Source organism: Phacochoerus africanus, chromosome 2 (genome assembly GCF_016906955.1).
Source record: "Phacochoerus africanus isolate WHEZ1 chromosome 2, ROS_Pafr_v1, whole genome shotgun sequence".
Taxonomy (NCBI): Eukaryota; Metazoa; Chordata; class Mammalia; order Artiodactyla; family Suidae; genus Phacochoerus; species Phacochoerus africanus.
The window spans coordinates 65,900,920-65,921,985 of record NC_062545.1 but is presented as its reverse complement, the minus strand read 5'-3'; the positions used below and the strand labels follow the sequence as shown (position 1 = coordinate 65,921,985).

Below are 21,066 nucleotides of genomic sequence, written 5' to 3'. Positions count from 1 at the left end.
AACTCCATTTCCCCCTCTTTTTTTCTATATCCCAAGATATGGAATATTTTTTTTTACTTAATTTTTTGGTCTGTATGTGCCTTATCTTGAAGGGTCACTGGTTTTATTTCTGTGTTTAAACTTAAAATTTATTTAAACTTATTTAATTCTCTTCTGCCACCGGTAGTCTCAAAACAAACAAAAAAAGTACCAGCTGCACCCCCCCAAAAAAACAAGAATACACGTTAATTGAGCATATATTGCCATGATCTAAGCCCTAAGGATGTAGTTATAATTAAGACACATTCTTTGAACTTGGGGAATTCGTAGTCTATTAGGAGAGAAAAAATATCTTGGCATGTGAGAAATGGCACACAAAATGAAAGAGCAAAGAAAAGGTAGGTGATGAATCAGTCTGAACCTTCAAGGTGAGTAAGAGGGTGCTAGGCAGAGGAAAAGCAAGAGAATTCCAAAGCCACCCAGTCTGCTTGAAAATGCTGAGGTGGGAAAGCACAGGTGCAGTTGAGGTCATAGTGGATGTTCTGGTGGCTCTACAGGAAGGGTGGTGGAGTTTGGAAGTGGAAGGAACATCTAGAAGCCTGGGAAGTTCTTGTGTATCTTGTTATCAAAAAGCCTTTCTGTAGTGGGACTTCTGAATATTTTACAAGAATGAGGAGGAAGAAGACCCAGGAGGAGACTGGGAAGTTAGCAAAGAAGCAGGGGTCGGGGGGATGTTGGGGCCGAGAGATGGAAAAGCAGGTGGTGACCTAGAAGCCTACAGGGGGCAGGCCAGGGAAGAGGGTTGATTCTGAATGTCAGTGGCTGCACCAAGTTCAAATATCATTCCATTCTTTTCTTGACTGATATTTTCCTCTGTTCCCCCATGTTTTGATTTTTTAGACTCAACCAGAAAAGTCCTTTCCTCAAAGTAGTATCTCTTAATCAGTTTCAGCAGGATTCAGAAAGGGTAACATTTAAGGTTCAGCCTTTTTTCTTGACGTGTTACCATATTTTGCACTCTGTGACATTTTGGTAACATCCTGCAAGGCTGAAACCTTTAAATATGCTTGAAATATTTTCTATGAGTGTATGGGCCATTGAGGAATATGCTTGAAATATTTTTAATTCCAGGGAAGAAAATATTTAGATCTGTTGTCATAAAAAATGGTTACAGTTGAAAGAAGGTAGGTGCTAGAGCAATTCAACAAATACTGATATTTACTGATCATCTAGTAAAGGCTTATAATCTCTATCTTATTGTTTCTCTTCATTAATTCTGCTTAAACAGTCTTTGTTTAGTGACTCCATTTACTCTTCTATGTCAACCAACCTACTTCTTTTTTCAAAACCTTCATTTTCTTTCTGTCACTTCATTGACATCTCTGTGGGCTATTTCACAAGTAAGTATTGTGTTATGACTTGCCTTCAGTGTATGCCTATGCCTTTTTCCCTGGCCTTTTTATCTTTGCCCCTATCTTTTCACTTTAATGTAAGTTGAGAATCCTCTTTGGAGTTTTAAGCTTGCTTTCCAGGTTCTTCCATCACCCTGTCAACCTAGCTTTGAGTTCTTCCACTTGCCTCCTTTTGTTGGCTTCAAGAAAGGCCCCTTTCCTTCCTCCCTGCTCCTCTGCCGGCTTCTCTGCAGCTCCTGCCATCCCGCTTCTCTCCGCCTCATCGACTCCCCATCTCACTTCAAATCTCAGTAGTAAACATATGTTCTCCCTTGTCTCTACCTCTTAATTTCTCTTTTCTACTGTTATTGCTTTCTCTGTAATTGTATTATTTACTTTGTTAAACATTTTATAATATGAAAGATGTAGTTGGCAATAAAGTTGTATTATAAAATCACATTGTATAAAGCAAGTTGCTTCCTAAGGAGTATATGAAAGTCTCATGACACAGGTTAAAGTGGCTGTTGTTTTGTATTCCTTGATCGTGCTAAAAGTTCAGTGTGTTGCAGAGAATTTCTTACTTCATAGTCATTGTTGCTAAGTGGTTGAATTAAATAACTTAAAATATCACCGTGTTTCTAATTCAGATTTTCTGTTAAATGGAAAAAAAATTGTATTTTTATATGTTGTAAGAATCCTTAAAATTTAACATGCCTTTTTGAATCAACTAGAAAAGAAAATGTTTCCTAAAGGTATATATTTTATAGTCACCTTCTTGGACAAATTTATTGTACCAGGCTAATATCTATTTATTTGCACCACGTGAGAAAAATAATTTTGTTTGTGAACTCCATTCTCTTCCTAAAGGGGAATTATTGCACCTTTTGCATTTGGTTCATTGCCCACTGAGATATTCATTGGTTATCACAAATTGCTCCCAGGCCTTGGCGAGAGTCCAGACAGTGCATGGACAATTCGAACTTGTGCATTGGTTGTTGCTGCCCACGTGATTCCTGAAACTGTGGGTCTCCTTGTGTTTTCGCCTTTATTTCCCAGGGAAAAGTAGAGTGAACTGTCCTTTCTTATCCATATGCTCATTCCCACCCCTCCTCCCAAAATACTTTCATGTGTCATCTTAGTTGATTGGAAAGAAGTTTAGAATCAATGAAGGATGTTACCAATGGGTTTGTACACTTCCCTTTTTTATTTCTATGCTGTGTTTATTTTCCAAAAGGGGTTTTAACTTCATTATGTTTTTCCAAATAGAATGGCTGGGAAAAGAAATATATTTGTTTTTTCAATGCTTTTAAAAAAAATACAAAAAATTTTTTTATCATTTAAGCTCTATCTCACAAAAAAATTAACTCTATAAAGATTATTGTTATCCATAGTGGGGGAAAAAATAAAGCATCCATTTACATTTCTCTTCTACACTGGAAGAAGTTTGAACATATAATACATATGTTTACAGTTCATAACTCACTTTTACATATGTTGCCCTCAATGCAAGATTTTACTCAACTTTAACACAGCCTAAAAACAATAGTACCCACATGACAGTCTTGCTGCTTTTTGATATTATCCCATAACCTATTATAGTAAAAGCTAGCTGGGAAACAATTATAAAGTTTGTGGCTTGGTAGGTCAAATAGAGTTTCTTTCACAATTTGTCTCAGTCTTTTTGTCCAGAATGATTGTGAAAGTTCTCATGAATGATGATATCTTATTTTGCAGATGTTTCTTTGGTTTTATAAAACTATTACTTTCTGATAAGTGCAGTTTTATAAAGAAAGTAATAGGAGCTTAGTTGCAGCAATTTATAGACTGTGGAAGGAGAAGTGATAGCCAAAGATTATATAGTCAGACTCATCCATCCGTCTTGACAGATAGTTTTCTGTCCTCCCCTTGAAGATTTCCAGGGTTGAAACATCCACAGTCTTCCAAATTAGCTCATCTGTCAATTGATTTGGATACATTTACATTATTCTTTATTTCCTAAATTTCTTTTTTGCAGTTTAAACTTATTTCATTAATTCATTTTCTTTTATGAAAGAGAAGGGCCAAGAAACTTCTTTGGAAAATTACCCTCCTTAATTTACCTGGTGGCCTCTTTTGAAATAAAGCATGTATGGTAAAAGAAAGGGCTGTGTCATTTCAGGTTTTAGTATTAAAGATTTTATATTCGTGCATTTGTAATTTTTTGGGCAGCTTTATAATTATAGCAGGTGAAATGCTTGATTAAAGAAGGGCTATTGACAGGACATTATAAATCAACTATAATAAAAAGTTGTTTTAAGAGAAGTGCTATTCTAGATAATTATTTTTCCCTACGTGTCCTATACTTCAGCACTTGGTGTTATATGTCCTGAGCTGAATCTGATTCATTGACTCATGATATATCAGCATTAGAGCACATGCTTTAGAAACATCTTATTTATTTTAATACATGCTTTGTTTCTCTCTCCCAGAAAGTGTATTGTTCAGAGTATTCCATTATTTATTTTTCTTAGGTTCCACATTTCTCCGTTTAGTAAGTCTACCTGCTGACTGTCCACTACTGGGGCTCATTTTCTTTTGCAGTCTCATGCATCTTTAGGAAGAGGTAGGCAGTTCTGTGTTGTGGAAGTGTCCCTGCAAAGAAGAGGTTTAACATCTGTCACTGCTAGTTCAGGACTACTTTTTCTTTTTGGATTTTTTTTGTCTTGGGCATGGTGTAGGGATTCTCAGCCATGAAGGTAGTATGAATTTGGGCCCACACTCTGCATGGTACATGCCTAAGAGGGTTCTGCTTTCCCTCTGGTGACTTCCCCCCTCCCCTTGCCTAGATTAATGTCAAGCATCCTTGGGCTTCCTGGCCAATGAGCTAAGTTTTTGTCTTCCTGCTTTCACAGATAGGGTGATTTTTCCTGAATTTTGACTTTAGGAGGGTTCTTGCACTTGTGACCTGTGGCTTGAAATAACCTCTCTGCAGGGGTGTTAGAAAGTCCCCTTATTACAACCACTAAGACCTATGACTAGTCAGGCTAGCTTCAGCTCCTGCTCTCTGCTTTTTGACTTTCCTTTTGTTTCTCACAGCTGTGGGTTTTTCTTACTTGTTTAAAACTCAGCTCTTTACTGTGTTACTTGTTATATTTTGCAGTGTGTTTGCCTCTGGCTAGGATTGAGAGGATGCTGTTAGTGATTTTTTAATTATTTTAGGCTTTTATAATTGTTTTTGTTTGCTTCTTTCCTTCGTGTCAACATGTCAGATATTTTGTGCTTGCTAGATACTGAGTACTTTGAGAAATCTTTGACTAGATTCCTTCCTTCAAGAAACTGGGGCCTAATGTAGACCTTCGTGGAGTGAGGGCTTATGTCTGATAGCTGATACAAAAATGCTGCCAGAGAATAACCCTACTTCTAGAATAAAGAGTTTGGAAAGAGAATGGTAGAGGCAGAGAGATTTGAGTAAAACATGAAGATGGTTTAGAAGGTGACAGTTTACTACCTTAGGCAAGAAGAGATGGGGAAAGCTTGAGGAGAGCCTTGAATGATCACACTGAAGGATTTGAATTGTAATTTGTAGGTAAGAACAAAAACCATGAGAGGTTTGGGTGGGAGAGATATTTAATGTTTTATAATCTTACTGTCAGCATTTTAAAAGGCTAGCAGTTTTCTCCATTAAAAAGCACATTGCACATATGCCATCTTTTATTTAGAAATTAAACTCAAAACTTCATAGGCTAAAAAAAAAAAAAAAAAGAGTATGTTTGATTTCCTTGTTTGAGTAGATGAGAGATTAGGTAGTCAGTGCAGACAGGGGCCCAGCCTGTGTAGTCAATTAGTAGAGCTGTCTGGGAACAGTGGTGGCCGCCAGGACGGGTCAGGCCTCTTCTACAGGGGTTCTCTTGACTGTTAAAGGTTGCAGACTCCTCCAAATTTTAGAAATCACTGTTTGGTCCCAATGCAGTTTGTCTCTGGGCACAATTTGACTCATAAGCTATGGATTTGCATCCTCCATATATAGAAGAGATTCATTAATATTTTTTTATTCTGTAATACTTTTAAAATTAGATTTACCATGTTGTATCATTTTCTGCTGTACAGCGTGGTGACCCAGTCATGCGTATACATACATTCTTTTTCTCATACTATCTTCCATCATGGTCTGTCCCAAGAGACTGGGTATAGTCCCCTGTGCTGTACAGTAGGGTCTCATTGCTAATCTATTCTAAATGTAATTGTTTGCATCTATTTTAAATATATATTAATCAAAACTGTCCACAAAAATGCAGAAACATGTGACCTGTTCAAATTGAACATTCTATACCTAAGTAGTAGCTATTTATCTGTGATAATAATCTTGTTGGGATGTTTGACTTCCTAAGTTAGAAATAAAAAATATTTTCTAAAACTCGTCTTACAGGTAAAAGAATATCCTAATTCTACATTTGTATCTGAAATCAGCGTGTAATTTTCCGGCCACATGGATGAGTGCCAACTTTTGCATTTCCAGTGCGTATCCTATGACCATTCTACCTGGGGTGAGTGATCTCTGAGAGTAGCTGGCAACAAACTGGATGCCAGCCAACTGTGGATGCCCTAACAAATAATGCTAAGAGTTATAAATTAAACACTATCTGGCAATCTGTAATGTGTAAGGCAGTTAATTTAGTTGGTCTGAATGAACTGTCAGCTCCAGAAAACTATATTCCCATAATGTGAAAACTGTATTTAGCATTTTTGGAAGTAATAATTAACAGTAGGGAATAATTTGTAAAATGTGAAGTTGTAAAATGCCTAAGATGTTTTTGGATTTATAGCAGTATTTTAGTGGCTCTCCATATATTTTAAGTAATTTTAATTTTAAAAGTTCAAGGGCTTAGTATTTCTGGAAGGATAGTTATAATTTGATATAAAATACATTTCTTTTGGTCATACATCTTCCATTGCCTTTTAATATCAGTTTTGTTTCTCTATAGCATAAAATTGTGTACTTTTTCAATATTTAGATTTCTTAAAAGTACGTTAGATAAATTATATTAGTGATTCACATTTACAGTGAGAGTTGTTTTTTCTTTCTGCTTCACTCTGGGGAATTACATTGGGTAAAAAGCCTGTTTATTACCTTTATCCATGCATTTTTCTGCTTACTTAAATTATTTTACTTCAGCAAGCTATTCATCTTTTTAGAACATCCTTCAAAGAGTTCATGCGTCTTACCGAGGACACCTGACCTTTTGAAGCCTCATAATTCACATCTAGATGTCACCGGTCTTTCCCATGTTAACAGTTCTGACTATGTTTTATTATATGTGCCTTCGGCGCCGAGCCAGGATAGCTACACGAGGAGAAATGATGAACAGCCATAGGACTATAGAATCAAACAGCCGGGCTTCCCCTCTCAATGCAGAGGTGGTCCAGTATGCCAAAGAAGTGGTGGATTTCAGCTCCCATTATGGGAGTGAGAATAGCATGTCCTATACCATGTGGAACTTAGCAGGTGTCCCAAACGTGTTTCCAAGTTCTGGTGACTTCACTCAGACGGCTGTGTTTCGAACTTACGGAACGTGGTGGGACCAGTGTCCTAGTGCTTCCATACCGTTCAAGAGGACGCCGCCTAACTTTCAGAGCCAAGACTACGTGGAACTTGCTTTTGAACAGCAGGTGTATCCCACAGCTGTTCACGTTTTGGAAACTTATCATCCTGGAGCAGTCATTAGAATTCTAGCTTGTTCTGCAAATCCCTATTCCCCAAGTCCACCAGCGGAAGTCAGGTAAGACTCCTTTTATAATGACCACGTTCTAAGACTAAAAGCTTTTCGTTGTTTTAGTGTCGGAGGTCTTTTTTTCATTGGAAGCATTCTCTTAAGTGATTTAAACAAATCCAATTTTAAAATTTTTCCTTGCTTTTCTAATAGGTAAAGAAAAATCACACATATGAAATTTAATGCATTCTTTATACCCATAAAACCTCACACCATAATATTCTTAGATTGTGAGATTTGTGTGTGTGAATTTACTATATATGAAAAGCATGATTTGAACTAATTGGGATAAGAGCCAGTCTGAGAAGTTAGTTGGAAATATGATTTCTAACATATTGTCAAACAGGTGTCATGATATTGATTTTAAATGCTTTAACTCAAAGTTGCCCTACAGAGTGCTACTTTAGAGGAGGTCCTTAGGGGATTAGCTTTAATGTTAGGTGGATGTTTCTGTAACAGGCATATTCACTTAAAAATAAATGTTGCTTTAAGTATTCATGCATTCTCCCAAAAAATCCTGTTTATTTACATCATTGTTTTGCAAAGCAGCATCTCTCTCACTCTCTCATTTTTGTAGTCTAGTCTCCTGATTTTTAAAAATACAGTTATTTGACTAGGTAATATCTTAGCATGGTTCAATAATCTAAAAAGTACATAATGCAGTCTGGCATGTACCCTGTTCTCCACGTGCCTAGGATCCACCCCTGCCTCAAAGAAATCACTTTTATCAACTTCCCTTGCTTTGTTCCAGAGTTTCCTTATGCAGATATAAGCAAATACTAATATATTTTAATTTTCTTTATACACAAAAATAAGCACACTATTCACATTGTTCTGAACCTTAATTGTTTCACCTAGTGCTATGTTAGATCTTTTCATTAAGTCCAAAGAGATCTTCCTTATTCTTTTGTACAGTACCAGGTCAAGCACAGTGTATGTGTATTCCAGCTTATTAACCATTCCCCTATTGATGGGTTCTTCACTGTTTTCATATTTTTGTTATTATTAATATTAATGCAGTAAATAAGCTTGTCGTGAGTCACTTCACATATGTGCGAGTATATCTGTGGGATAAGTTGCCAGAAGAATTGCTGGGCCAAGGGGCTATGTATTTGTAATTTTAATATATAGTACCAAATTTCCCTCCAAAGTTCTACCTATTTGTATTCCCACTAGCAGTGTATGTGCATGCATGTTTTGCCAAAACCTTGTCAATTTAGTAGGTGAAAAGTGTTAACTTTAAGTTAAAATTCTTTTCGCATCTCTGAGGTTGAATATCTTTTTTATGTTTAGAAGCTATATTTCCTTCTTGAACTATCACATTATTTGCCCATTCCTCTATTAATTAACTGATCTTATCAGTTTTTAGATCTTTATATTGCTTCATTCAGTCATTGTTCTAGGTATGGGGAAACATTAGTGAACAATGAACAAAAGAGACAAAAATCCCTGCCCTTATAAGCTTATTCTAGCCCAAGGGCAATTTGTGGGCACCTGTTGAACTGTAGGACCCCAGCTGCCTATGGAGGAGGAGTGGGGGCAGGGATCAAGTGCCACCTAACACACTGCTTCCTTGTCCTCTCAACTCCCAGGCAATACCTCCCAGGCTACCAGCAAGCAAATCCACAGTACAGCTCAACTCAAGCTGAAGACTGCTGGTATAATCCTTGTTTTTACCATAAAGATTATGATAATTCATTATGAACAATATTATTAATGGATCAATTCTCTTAAAACACAGAAAAACCAGCATCCTTTAATATACAGATTTTTTTTTTTTCCTGAGAGGAAAACAAATACTTTGGGTAGGATCCTTTCTTATGCGAAAATTGTTTTGTTGGACTCTGCCATTCTTTGCCTCTTTCCTACACAGTTATCTACTTTTTTCTCAAAAAAGATGAACAAATATGGGGATAAGATTTATGAAACATGTAATGTCTTTCATCTAAAACTTAGCGTCTGAATAACTGATTTTGAGTATAAATCATGCTCTTGGGTTCCTAGCTGAGAGTTGTAGTGTGTGATTGTGATTACAGTGACAACTTCATTTGCAGATGTCTCTCTCCTTTGCCTGGTTTTTAGCTTTATTCCCAGAAAATATCATTAATTCTAAGAGAAAAAGAATCTAACCACTACATATTATTACAGAATAAAAAAAGGCCTTTTAAATTTTATTGGTTACGAAATCAGTAGATGTTTCATTGTTTAACACATTTGCTAGAAAATGTCAAAAAGGAAAATATACAGGGGAAAATTCTTCTGCCCAGATTCAATAACCGTTAACATTTTGGTGAATTTCTTCAGATAATCAGAAACATTTATTGAATACCTTCTCTGCCCACTCACTCCTGGGAACAAAAGAGAGAGCAGGACAGACATAGCTCTTGTGTGAGTTTTACAGGCCAGCCTGGAGGAAGGCTGGAAGATGATTGCAGGGCACATGTGCTGGCAAAGGGCAACACCTAAGCCATTGGGCTCAGGGAAGTCCTCCCAGAGGCAGGGACTCAGCTGAGACCTGAACGTTGAGTGAGGCATTCATTTAGGTAGGAAAAGTGGGGAGAGACCAGCATGTGCAAAGGTGAAATCATGAGGTGAGATCTGGGTGTTCCAAAAAGTGAGAAGAGTCCCAGAGTGGAGGGAACAGGCTATTCAAAGACCACATGCATGGGTTTTCCAGACTTTGGGAATTCATAGATTTCATAGAGCTCCGGGATCCAGTTTCCCAGACGCCAACCTTGGGAGGACTGTTCCTCTGCCAGTGACTTGTTAGGACAGTGCTCCTGGAGAACCCATAAGGGAGTGGGGCAGGTGAGGGGAGTGGGGCAGGTGAGGGGGTGGAATGGGGCAGGTGAGGGGGTGGGGCAGTGAGGGGGGGGCAGGTGAGGGGGTGGGGTGGGGAAGGTGAGGGGTGGGGAAGGTGAAGGGGTGGGGGAGGTGAGGTGGTGGGAAAGCGCTGGAGGGAAGGGAAGAAGTTGGGCAAGGATGCCATGCTCTGTGAAGTCCCAGTTAGCCTGGTGGCAGAGCTGCCAGGGAGGGGGTCTGACACTCCTGCCCATCTTGGGCTGTGGGCTAGGGGAGTGGGAAGGGGAATGGAAGTCTTCCAGGCACATGCCACTCTCAGGATGAAGAAGCTCCAGGAGCCCAAGGGGTTCTCAGTAGAAGGAGGCAGCTGGGAGCCCTTAGGAGCAGACCAGCAGACCTGGGGGAGGGCACCAAAACCAGCCAGGAGATTTAAGCAGAGCAAGATAGGGAAAGTCAGCTCTGATATAATGGTATTGATAATCAAAGGGAACTGATTTAGGGTTATCAGATTATTTACTTTGCTAACAACATCATTTTTCATCACTATGAAACCGTAGTTTATAATGAGAAATTAGCATGGTCAGAATCTCAAAGAGCAGTTGGCAATTTTACATGTATATGTGTGCATAACTTTACATATACCAATGTATTCCTTATTTTTCACACTTAATCATGGAAAACTCTATCACACACTGTTGCTTGGGAACCACTGAACTATGCAGACTATTATTTTAAATTAATACCACATAGTTTTATGCCCACCTTAGGAGTTAACAGAGAAGAGTATGTTGGAGTAGCTCAGGAATTTTTGTTTATGGGAAATGAACTTGTCCCAGAACATTTAAAATTTAAAAGCAGTCTTCCCCATTTTATCTGATTGCATTTGTTCCGTGAGTGAAGTAGAAAAGTTACAAGTAGTTCTATAAGATCTCCGAGTCTTTTGACTTCTTGCCTAGTGTTCTATTAAGAGAAAAGAAAAAGGTAGTATAGAGTGTCCTGGACCTGAGGATAAGATCTTAATAGATGCTGTGTAAGAGTCAGAAAATAGGCTAGTGCTGGGTTACGTATGGGAAGAGAGGGGAAACAGGAGGAAGAGAATGACAAATCGAGGTCATATTAAAGAAACTGATGGCATAAAGCTATTTGCGGATAAAATTTAGAATTTAGTGGTATGGAATTTTTTTTTTGGAGCACTGAAAGCATTTTCACTTTATAATATTGAAGCTAAGAAAGCAAGGAGAAAGAAAGTGCCTGTCAGAAAAAATTCGCTGCCAAAGGAAGTTGCTTAAGCAATGATTTCACGAATTGGTCATGGTCTGGTCCCCTTCACTTTGTGAGTCAAGAAGCATGATTTTTGTCATTTAAGTCAGAAATGATCAGCTCCTTTACTGGTTGGTACCTGTTAAAGCAGATGCCAGTTTGTTAGTTCCAATTAGAGACAGGCTGAGAAGCAGGGGTATTTAGGTGTACCTATGTGAGTCCTTTAATTTTCTTCTTGTGTGTTTTCCTGTTCTGTCCCTTCGCTTCCAGCTGGTAAAATGGAACAGTGTTGGCAAGAGAACTTTCTTTGTGCTGGCTACCAGATGTACTCACTAAACAGGAGAAATTCTGATTATGGAAAAGCTCTTTGCATCCATGTGCCTGGCTTCCAACCTGAATACATTAGAAAATTTGCTTTCTCTGGTTTCCATTGATGAGCATCTCTCTTCCTCTCTTGTCTACCTGCTGCTTCCTGGGAGCCTTAGAGAGACTTTCTCAGTAGGGTAATAATAGGTCAGGTCAGCAGTCACAGAGATGGTGCTTTTTTTTCTTTGTTTCCAAGCACTAGACCAATGGTAGGTATTCAGTGCAATCAATAGGAGGAGAAATAGGTGGGCTGGTGAAGAGAATACTGGTTTCTATGCCAGGACTGAATACACCAAGTGCAGATGAGGCACTGCCTGAAAGGGGTCCCAACCTGAATTTTGCATGTGATACTGCAGTTTTAAAATACTTACATGGAACAGTGTTTGTTGAATTTGTCCAGAAGATTAATACAGTGTGGGGGGGGCATATATAGTTAGCATATAAATTTACAGACTACAAAGTACATGTCTTAAAGCAATTTAATCCCACCAGCTCTGCTCTGGGTCTAAGGATTAAGAGTCAGGGCTGTGTCACAGAAAATTATGTGTCTGTATGTGTATACATGCATGTGTGTATTTGCTTTCTTGTTTTCACTGACTAGTTTTTAAAACTCTGGCTTTGGTTTCCTAGAATAAAAAGATATTGTCATAAGAAATATAGCCATTATTTTATAATAACTTAAGTGGAGTATAATCTATAAAAATATTGAATCACCATGTTATATACTTGAAACTCATATAATATTGTAAATCAACTACACTGTAATTAAAAAAAAGATATTGGCATATTCTCTTGTTGGGTAAACAGATCTCTTTTTCTCTATAAATTTAAAATAATGTATTCTAGTTCTATTAGAATTTCAAACAAAAATTCAATTTAATGCAGCTACTCCAAAATCAATTTGTGTTGGTCTCATAGTTAATGTTAATTTAATTCAAATGACCACAGGCCTATAAAATAATTACTCTATCTTTTTTCCATTCTTCTTTGTTACTTCTTAGGTTATCAAAAATAAAAATAAAATATAAATAAAACATAAATGTAAATAAACATGTTTGAGTTTTTTATATTTAGACATTTGAGAATAGTTCTAAAAACTGATGATTTGATATTCCACTTTAAGTATGCTATTACATTTAAACTTATATGTTAAATATGTAATGTTCATGATATATAAAAGTCAGAAGCAAAAATGATGCTAAAATAGCTTTAACCCTCATAGGTTTAAACACAGTAGAAATCAATTTAAAGCATCATCTTAACCTTGTCTATTCTGCAAGGTGAAGAGAGAGAGGAATTTAATAGATTAATGCATTATTACAATAGACTATTTCTGCTCTAATCAATGCTTGTGTTTAAGTTTACATTTGTAATTTTATAATGTAATTTGCATTATGATGCAGGTTAAGCTATACATGAAGAACATGTTTTGTCTGTCTTTATTTATTGCAAAGGACCTGGCAGAGGTGATTTCTATATTACATTTTCAGTGTTTCTGTTAAGCCTCATAAAAACTTCTCATTGAAGCCAAACAATAAAATAAGCTGGTTTAGTCCACGTGTTGTGAACCCGTATAGGCAGTTATTTCACAGGGTCCTGAGTGGTCCTTGTTTCTTGGACGTGAGACGTTCTCCAGCATCCACTGATGTCACTTTCCAGCAGCAACAAAAGGGTGAGCAGAACTGAAAATCTGAATTTTCTCATACCTTCCACCATTTCTTGGAAATGTACTGTCCAAAACTAGGAATTCATTTTCCCACTAACATGGTTTTAAATGTCTCATACTTCTGTTCCTGTATGTCTGGCTCTGTTTAACCGTGTGGCTTTTCAGTAGAACGTTCGAATCAATTCCATTGTTAGAAACTCTCAAGATTTTTGCATTTAAGCTCTAGGGGCACATCTTAGGTCTAGGCTGGCATTCCACATTTGCTTTTCTGCCTTGTCACAGGAAGTAAGAAGATGCTTAGCCTCCTTTCATTTCCTCCTTAAATCTGCCACAGCCTGCGCTATTCTTTAGAACTCTTCCTCTGTCTCCCAAGGTTGGTTATAGAGCAGAACCAGCCTCTCCATTCCTGCGTTCACATTGTCTCCAAGTACAAATACTCACAGGCTTTTTATGTCTTTATTCCTAGTTTTCAGGAGAGAAGTAGCAAATGTAGCAAATATGGGGTGATTAGGATCTGTTAACCGTAAAAGTTCCTACTGTTACGGTTGGTGAGATGTTTACGGGAATCCCCATAGAGTTTATGCCTTATGCTTTTATACCTAAAGGTGGAAATTACCATACTTACCTTCTCCGCTCTTTGGAGATTTGTGCTTTATGCCTTTCTTGCTCCTGTCTTGGCCTAAAGACCATTATGGTAGTTGTATGTTGCTGACTTCTATAGTCTTGGCTCAGATTTCTCCCCTGAGTTTCACACTCTTGTCTATTTCAGTTTCCTAAATGCCTTGCTGTCATCAATTTTTGCTTAGATCTCAATAGGCCTTTGGGCCAAGGAAATGAACTGAGAATATATTGGAGGGGGGAAAAAAAAAACCTTTAAAAATGAAGAATAGTTTCAGTGATCATTCTTATACACTGTTGGCATAAACTTCTTTGAAAGCAGTTTATAGGATGTATTGGGAGACTTAAGTGTTCTTAGCCTTTGGTATAAAATCTTTATTTAAATATTCTGATAACTAAAGTAAATAGAGGGGAGAGATGTTCATTTAAATATTTTTGTCTATGTCTTTAATTATCTCTGATATATTCAGAAAAATATTAGAGAACTGGGTATTTATACCATATATATGAGAATGTTATATACCTAATGATGCTGTGTTGTGAAGAATCTTTAAATAATTTTGGAAAATAATTTTATAAGAAGACCGATATAAAGAGATAGAATATAAGTTATGTCATGAAGAATAGATGGGCAGATAATTACAGGTTAGCTGTTTCATTGGTGGGGAGGCAACATGAGCAAATACCTTTGTGTGGAAATAAGTTTATTATCTGGAAAGTAATGATCAGCCTGGCTGAAAAGTGGAAGTTTGTTTTGGGGGAATAGGAGAAGATGTTACTCACCTGTCGTATGTTAGATATTGGCCAGGTATCCCCACGAGGATACAAGGAGGCCCAGAAGATGACAATAATGGATATTTAGGAGAGGGGCAGTATATAAGAGACAATTTCTTGAAAAATGTGATAAAACTTAATGACTGGATAAGGGGAAATGAAAGATAATGAAAGTGTTGAGTGTGTATGATGCCAGTAACAAATAGTAAAGGGGAACTTGGTGAGGCACGGTGATCAGTTTAGCTCCCACTGTGGGTTTAGGGCACACACACAGGAGAGCTTTCAACTGTGTGCTTTACTACTTCACGTTTACTCTTTCTGTAAAACTGAATGTTGTTCAGAACCTCCGACTACCATTCCAGGTCTTAACTAACCAAGGTGAAAGCTGCCAAAACATGACTTTCTAGGGAGCTGTAAAAATAACTTAAATAGTGAAAGTATTTTAAGTAATAAGGTCTATGGCATTAGGTTTTAAATTTTTTTTCATGTCCTGGACATAATACTTGGTTTGATTCTGTTCACCGTGTTTAATGCCTTTGCTTCACACTATAATGTATTGGGCTGGGCCCCTAACCTTAATAACAGTAAATCTCATTCTAAACTGTATTATAGGGAAGTTTTTTTCTTTGGCAGATGGGAGATTCTTTGGTCAGAGAAACCTACGAAGGTGAATGCTTCCCAGGCTCGCCAGTTTAAACCTTGTATTAAGCAGATAAATTTCCCCACAAATCTTATACGGCTGGAAGTAAATAGTTCTCTTCTGGATTATTACACTGAATTAGATGCAGTTGTATTACATGGTGTGAAGGACAAGCCACTGCTTTCTCTCAAGACTTCACTTATTGACATGAATGATCTAGATGAAGATGACTATGAAGAAAAGGATGGTTGTGGAATGGACAATCTGAACAAAAAGTTTAGCAGTATTGCCCTCAGGGAAGGGCCAAGTAATGGATATTTTGATAAACTACCTTATGAGGTAAGCCAGATATTCACTAGCAATATTCGACATACTATAATTTTTAAATGTTTGGATATCAATGTTTATTTTGCTAGAGAAATAGGAGCATTAGCAAGGTGCACATAATCTGTTGTATTGTGTATTTCGATTTTGGAAAAACTAGACAAAATTGTCTTAAGTAACTTCACTGCTTTTGTTTTTTGGCTTGATTTTAGTGATCCTGGGTAAACTTTTAAGTATATGTTATTTTACCACTGATTTACAATAACCAGAATGCATAAACCAATAATAAATTACACTCCACTTTAATTCCTAATTACACCATGTAAGTATGGGCAATATGTACTTGATACCAGTTATGTTAAAGATGATTTGCTATTAAAAATAAGAGTATTAGTAAGATTGCGAGAGGAATGCTGATTCTCTTTAACAGTACGCAGTTTCTCCAAGTGTCATTTACTCTTCTATTAACGCTATTCCATGTTCTTCTCACTAGCTATGATTTTTGGTCTAGGCAGGTACTGAGTGCCTTTACCTAGAGTCTTGTTTTCAGTGTGTCTCTCTAGGGGTATTCCTACAGTCTGTTTAGCATCCCTGGCTCCTAGGCATCGAATGCCAGTAGCACACCCCCAAGGTAGGGGTAGGGCCAAGCATTTCTGTCCCCTGCAGAGAAGGGCTGTGTGTGGTTAAAATCATGTAATCAGATCTTTTAAAGAAAATTTTATAAACTCAAACTCTAACCAGTTCAACTTTTCAAGTTGGTGGATACTTCAGGTTTCATTGTAATAATATAAGTAAATTAACATGCATGGAACAATAAGGGAGCCTGTTGAATACCTAATTGTAACTCTGGTGCTTGTTCAACTTTTCATAGTTCAGATGCTGTGAACTGTGAAGTAGCTAAAGTTGCCACATAAAGCTGAATTTAAGGATCCAAGATAATTTAGTCAGTAAACCATGGGACTAGGACCCAACCTAGACCTTCTCCGTCAAGTCTTATGTTATGGACGGAAGCTTTGATTGGACAAGATTCTCAGGCCCTTAGTGGGGGAAGGGAGGAAAGATGGAGGAGGAGCTGGGTTGGGGACAGAGGAGTATGGGATGTTGACAGTGTTGCTTCGCAGGCCTCCAAGGACGTTCTGTCCTGGCAGTGGTGGGAGCAGTTTTTCTGAAGGAAACTCACTCATTTCTTTAATCCTTACCCACTTCCTAAAACTACAAAATCGAAACTTAAATTCAGCCAATGCATTTTAAAACAGTTTGTTTTGTTGAGTTGTATCCAGACCTGATAAAATGCTTGACATACCACATTCAAATGAGTAACTGAGGGGAACAGCAGGCAGAGGGAAGAGAGTGTCCCAAGGCAAGAAGTGACACTGTGTGGCCTCTGTGGGGTTCTAGTATTTCAGTGTGGCTGGAATAGGATTTGGCAGTAGAAGCTGCAAGAAATGAACTTGGACAGGGGCTCAGAGCTGCCTCGGTGCATCACTCTGCAGGCCACCATTCACATGGATGACAGTGACTTGGACATCCCAGCATTGGCAGTGCACAGCCCACCCTGCTGCATCGCAGAGGGCTCTTCGGGTTTTCCCAAGAGCTTTGCATTGAATATCTTCAGCCAGTGGTCCTCGGGGTGCTGTGTCTGTCCCATACACAGCAAAATCTGTTGAGGGAAGTTATCGATAACCTTAGATTTTATAAATCACTTACTTTTGGTAAAAAGGGCAGATCCAAGAATATACCTATAATAATTTCACATTCCCTTTCTTGTGTTCTCTTATAGTCCCCATATGCTTTTTTGAGTGGGAGAAAAAGATGTAGAGTAATAGCTGGCATTCCAGGAAGTATCCACAACAGGCAGGCATTTTTGTACATGCTTTGACCCACAATTAGAGTAACTGCTCAGGTGTTTGGCCTCACGTAAAGTTTATCTTTCATGTGTGTCATGGTATGAAAAAGACTGTGAACCTTTTCTGTAGTCAGTAGGGAAACATTGAAGGTTTTCTTTTATTTATTGTAAAAAAAAATAACAAATGAGATTTCTTTCTCAGATTACTCTATTGGTAAAAGAAGAACAGACCAAAAGGAGCAGGGATACCAGTTAGGGAGCTATTGCAGTAATTTTGGTGAGAAATGATGAAGCCCTGGGTATTGGCACGTTTGGAAAGGAGGTGAGCAGGAGAAGTATTCCAGAGATGCAGAAGATAAAAATCAAAAGTAACTCATGAATATGGAGATGAAGCAGAACAGCACAGGGACTTTTATGTTTCTGGTTTAAATGAGCTGGTAGATGGATATGCCATTAGTCATAAACCGGCGCATAAAGTTGGGTAGGGTGTATTGACTTTGAGGTGCCTATGATTCATCAAAAGCAGCCGATCAGATTAGGACAGTAAGTGTTGCTATTTGAGTTTGAAACCCAGAGGAGAGTCTGAGTTGACCTTAGTGTGAGTCTACTCAGAAGAGGGGAGGGCCACCAGGCTATATGAAACTGACCAGTAAAACTCTGAGGGTGTGACGAAAGGGCCAAGAATAGGATTATGGGACTACAAATATTTAAGAGTCTCTAGAGGAGGACAAGTCAGAGACAAAGATGAGAGTGTCCTCAAATCAGTGACAGGAAGCTAAAAAGGTATAGAGAATATAAAACAGCTGTAGTCAGCCACACTGCTGCAGAGAGCGCAGTTACAAGTGCCTGCTGGTTTTGGTCATGGCGCGATCTCTGACAGTCCTTTACTGTCATCAGTTCAGTGAAACTGTGACCATAGGGAGAGATGAAAAATCCTTATTATGCTTGGTTAAGGCATCATGGAGGTGGCAGAAGCAGAAACAAGAAGTGTTTGTTCTCTGAGCATAAGTAGAACAATACTTCTGTTAATGTACTCAACATGGGTAAGACTGTCCATCAACTGTATACAATACTTGGCAACTTTTCTAACGCTCCATGCCTTCATGTCAAACTCAGAAAAGGGCATATCAAAATGAGGGAGAGTATGAAGTTATTATAGGTATTATTTGCTCTAACTTATCCTTTCAAGGGAGAAAAGTAAGTGGATGCAGTGGATGGGAAGGTTTCTGTTTGTGATGCGGGTTGAGAGAGATTTCCCCATGTTTCTGTGCTGTAGGGAAGGAGCCTAGAAAGTAAAAGCTCCTAGTACATGCAAGGGGGTTAATCAATACAACAAAGGCATGTAGAGGAGGTGGGGAGATAGAATCAGTCACCCTGGAGAACTTAATTAGCCTGATGAAAGCAGTATAGCGCATAAAGAGTTACTGCTGCAGCCCACTGAATGATGTCACAGGTGAGTGAAAAGAGAAAATGAAAAAAAAAAAAAAAAAGTTACCCAAGTCATTTCAAGGAAAAAAAAAAATCCCACATTTAAAAGTCATGATGCAGTGTTTCCATGGTAGAAAATAATAGTATTATGAGTAGAGTGGGTTTTGAGGGCACATCAACTGTGTTTTGAGAGTCCTCCCCTCTGTATCATATCCTACTTTCAACATGCGCTCAGATGTACTTGAGGCTCTGATATCCCCATGTAAAAACTTGTTTTGACAGACACTAGATACTTGATGAGTAATGATTAATAGGTACTGTCTTGTGGGCCTGAAACCTGTTATCTTTTACGTAATCCAAAGCCAGTGATTTTTCACATGCCAATCTCATGGTCTTAGTAACTTTTCATTATGCTTTTCCTATTTTGATATATGCTTATAATATTAAGGCTCAGAAAATGTTTTCACACAATATACCTCTTTTAATATTGGTGACTTTTGTTTGGAATGATGCCAGCAATTGCTGGGAGTTATTTAAATTACAAATCATTTGGGAAAAGGAAATTATTTATCCATGATACAGGGATATATTTTGAATGCCTCTTCGCACTAACTGCTTAAAATTTTTACTGAAATAACTTTTAATATTGTAGTTAAATCAACAAATTTTTAATTCATTCTACAGATACTTAAGATCCTAATGTTGCCAAGCCCCGATGGCTCATGGTTTCCTTCAAACATTTAAGAAATGATCAAATTCTATATTATTTACAACACGGAAATATGTGTGATTGGGTCACTTTGTTGTACAACTGAACTTGATGAAACATTGTAAATCAACTATACTTTAATACTTTAAAAAAAGAAATTAAAAAAATCCTGTATTTAAACTCTTATAGAATAACAAAAAGTAAAGTTTTTGACTTTTTAATGAAGCTGATGTGGGACTATAGCACATAAAATAAAATTACAGACTAATTTTTCTTCTGCAAACAGAGTGAAAAGAATTATTTTAAAATATAATACAAGAAAGTCATTCAGAATGTATTCCTGGAATTCAAGGATGTTTGGGTATTAGAGAATCTATATAATAATATTATAGTACTATAAAATAACATTGTCAAAGAAGAAAAATCCTACTGTAATCAAAATTGGTTGACAAATGGCAGTTAGATAAATATCCAAATTTTTATCGGTGTCTGTTAAAAAGTAAACACCTTATTAAGCTATCTATGAATTGTCTGCTACCAAATAGTCGTAACTAAAAGCTAACATCATATTTAATTATCAAACACTAGAAATGCATTGTCTAATATGGTAGCCACTACTAGCCATAGGTACTGTTGAGCGCTTTAAGACTAGTCTGAATTGAGATGAGCTGAAAGTACAAAGTACACACAGGATATCAAAGACTTAATATGACAAAAAAAGATTTAGTATCTCAGTAATAACTTTTATATATTTAAAAATTTTTTTAATTATTTTTTCTTTTCATGTCCATACCTGCAGCATATGGAAGTTCCCAGGCTAGGGGTCGAATCGGAGTCTGAGCTGCAGACCTACACCACAGCCATAGCAAGTGGGGATCCAAGCCACATCTGTGCCCTGTACCACAGCTTGCAGCAGATCCTTAACCCACTGCACGGGGCCGGGGATCAAACCCTCAACCTCATGGATACTAGTCAGGTTCTTAACCGGCTGACCCACAACAGGAACTCCAGTAATTTTTATATTGAACACATGTTGAGATGACCATTTAAATATATCTCATCAAATAAAATATATGACAGGCAGTATCACCTATTTCTTTTGAATTTATTTTTTAACTTCTTTGAGGAATAATTAACAAATATAATTGTGTATATTTAAAGTATACAACATGATTTGATGTACATATGCATTGTAGAGTGGTTACCAAGATCAAGGTAATTGACACATACGTCACCTCACCTTGTTAACTGTTGTATGTGTGTGGTGAGAATACTTAATCTACTCTCAGCAACTTTCAAGTATACAGTACTGTATTGTTAACTACAGTCATTTGACTTTTAAAAATTGTAGTTACTGGAGTTCCCATTGTGGCTCAGCAGGTTATGAACCCAACTAGTATTCATGAGGATGTAGGTTCCATCCCTGGACTCCCTCAGTGGGTTAAGGATCTGGCATTGCCGTGAGCTGTAGTGTAGGTCGCAGATGTGGCTAGGATCCCACCTTGCTGTGACTGTG

The 21,066-nt window shown here is 37.6% G+C and overlaps 1 protein-coding gene across 2 annotated transcripts in view; it reads left to right on the top strand.

Moving 5' to 3' along the window:
• Window positions 1-21,066, top strand: part of FBXL4 (F-box and leucine rich repeat protein 4) — a 62,791-nt gene that overhangs the window by 8,787 nt on the left and 32,938 nt on the right. Inside the window, exons 2-4 of one of the 2 annotated variants that reach the window (XM_047761391.1) lie at window positions 5,776-5,893; window positions 6,543-7,126; window positions 15,237-15,582. In XM_047761391.1, coding sequence (XP_047617347.1) covers window positions 6,615-7,126; window positions 15,237-15,582 — 858 coding nt within the window. In that variant the 5' untranslated portion in view covers window positions 5,776-5,893; window positions 6,543-6,614. The remainder of the gene's footprint in view (window positions 1-5,775; window positions 5,894-6,542; window positions 7,127-15,236; window positions 15,583-21,066) is intronic. The other variant, XM_047761397.1, reaches the window with a different exon arrangement.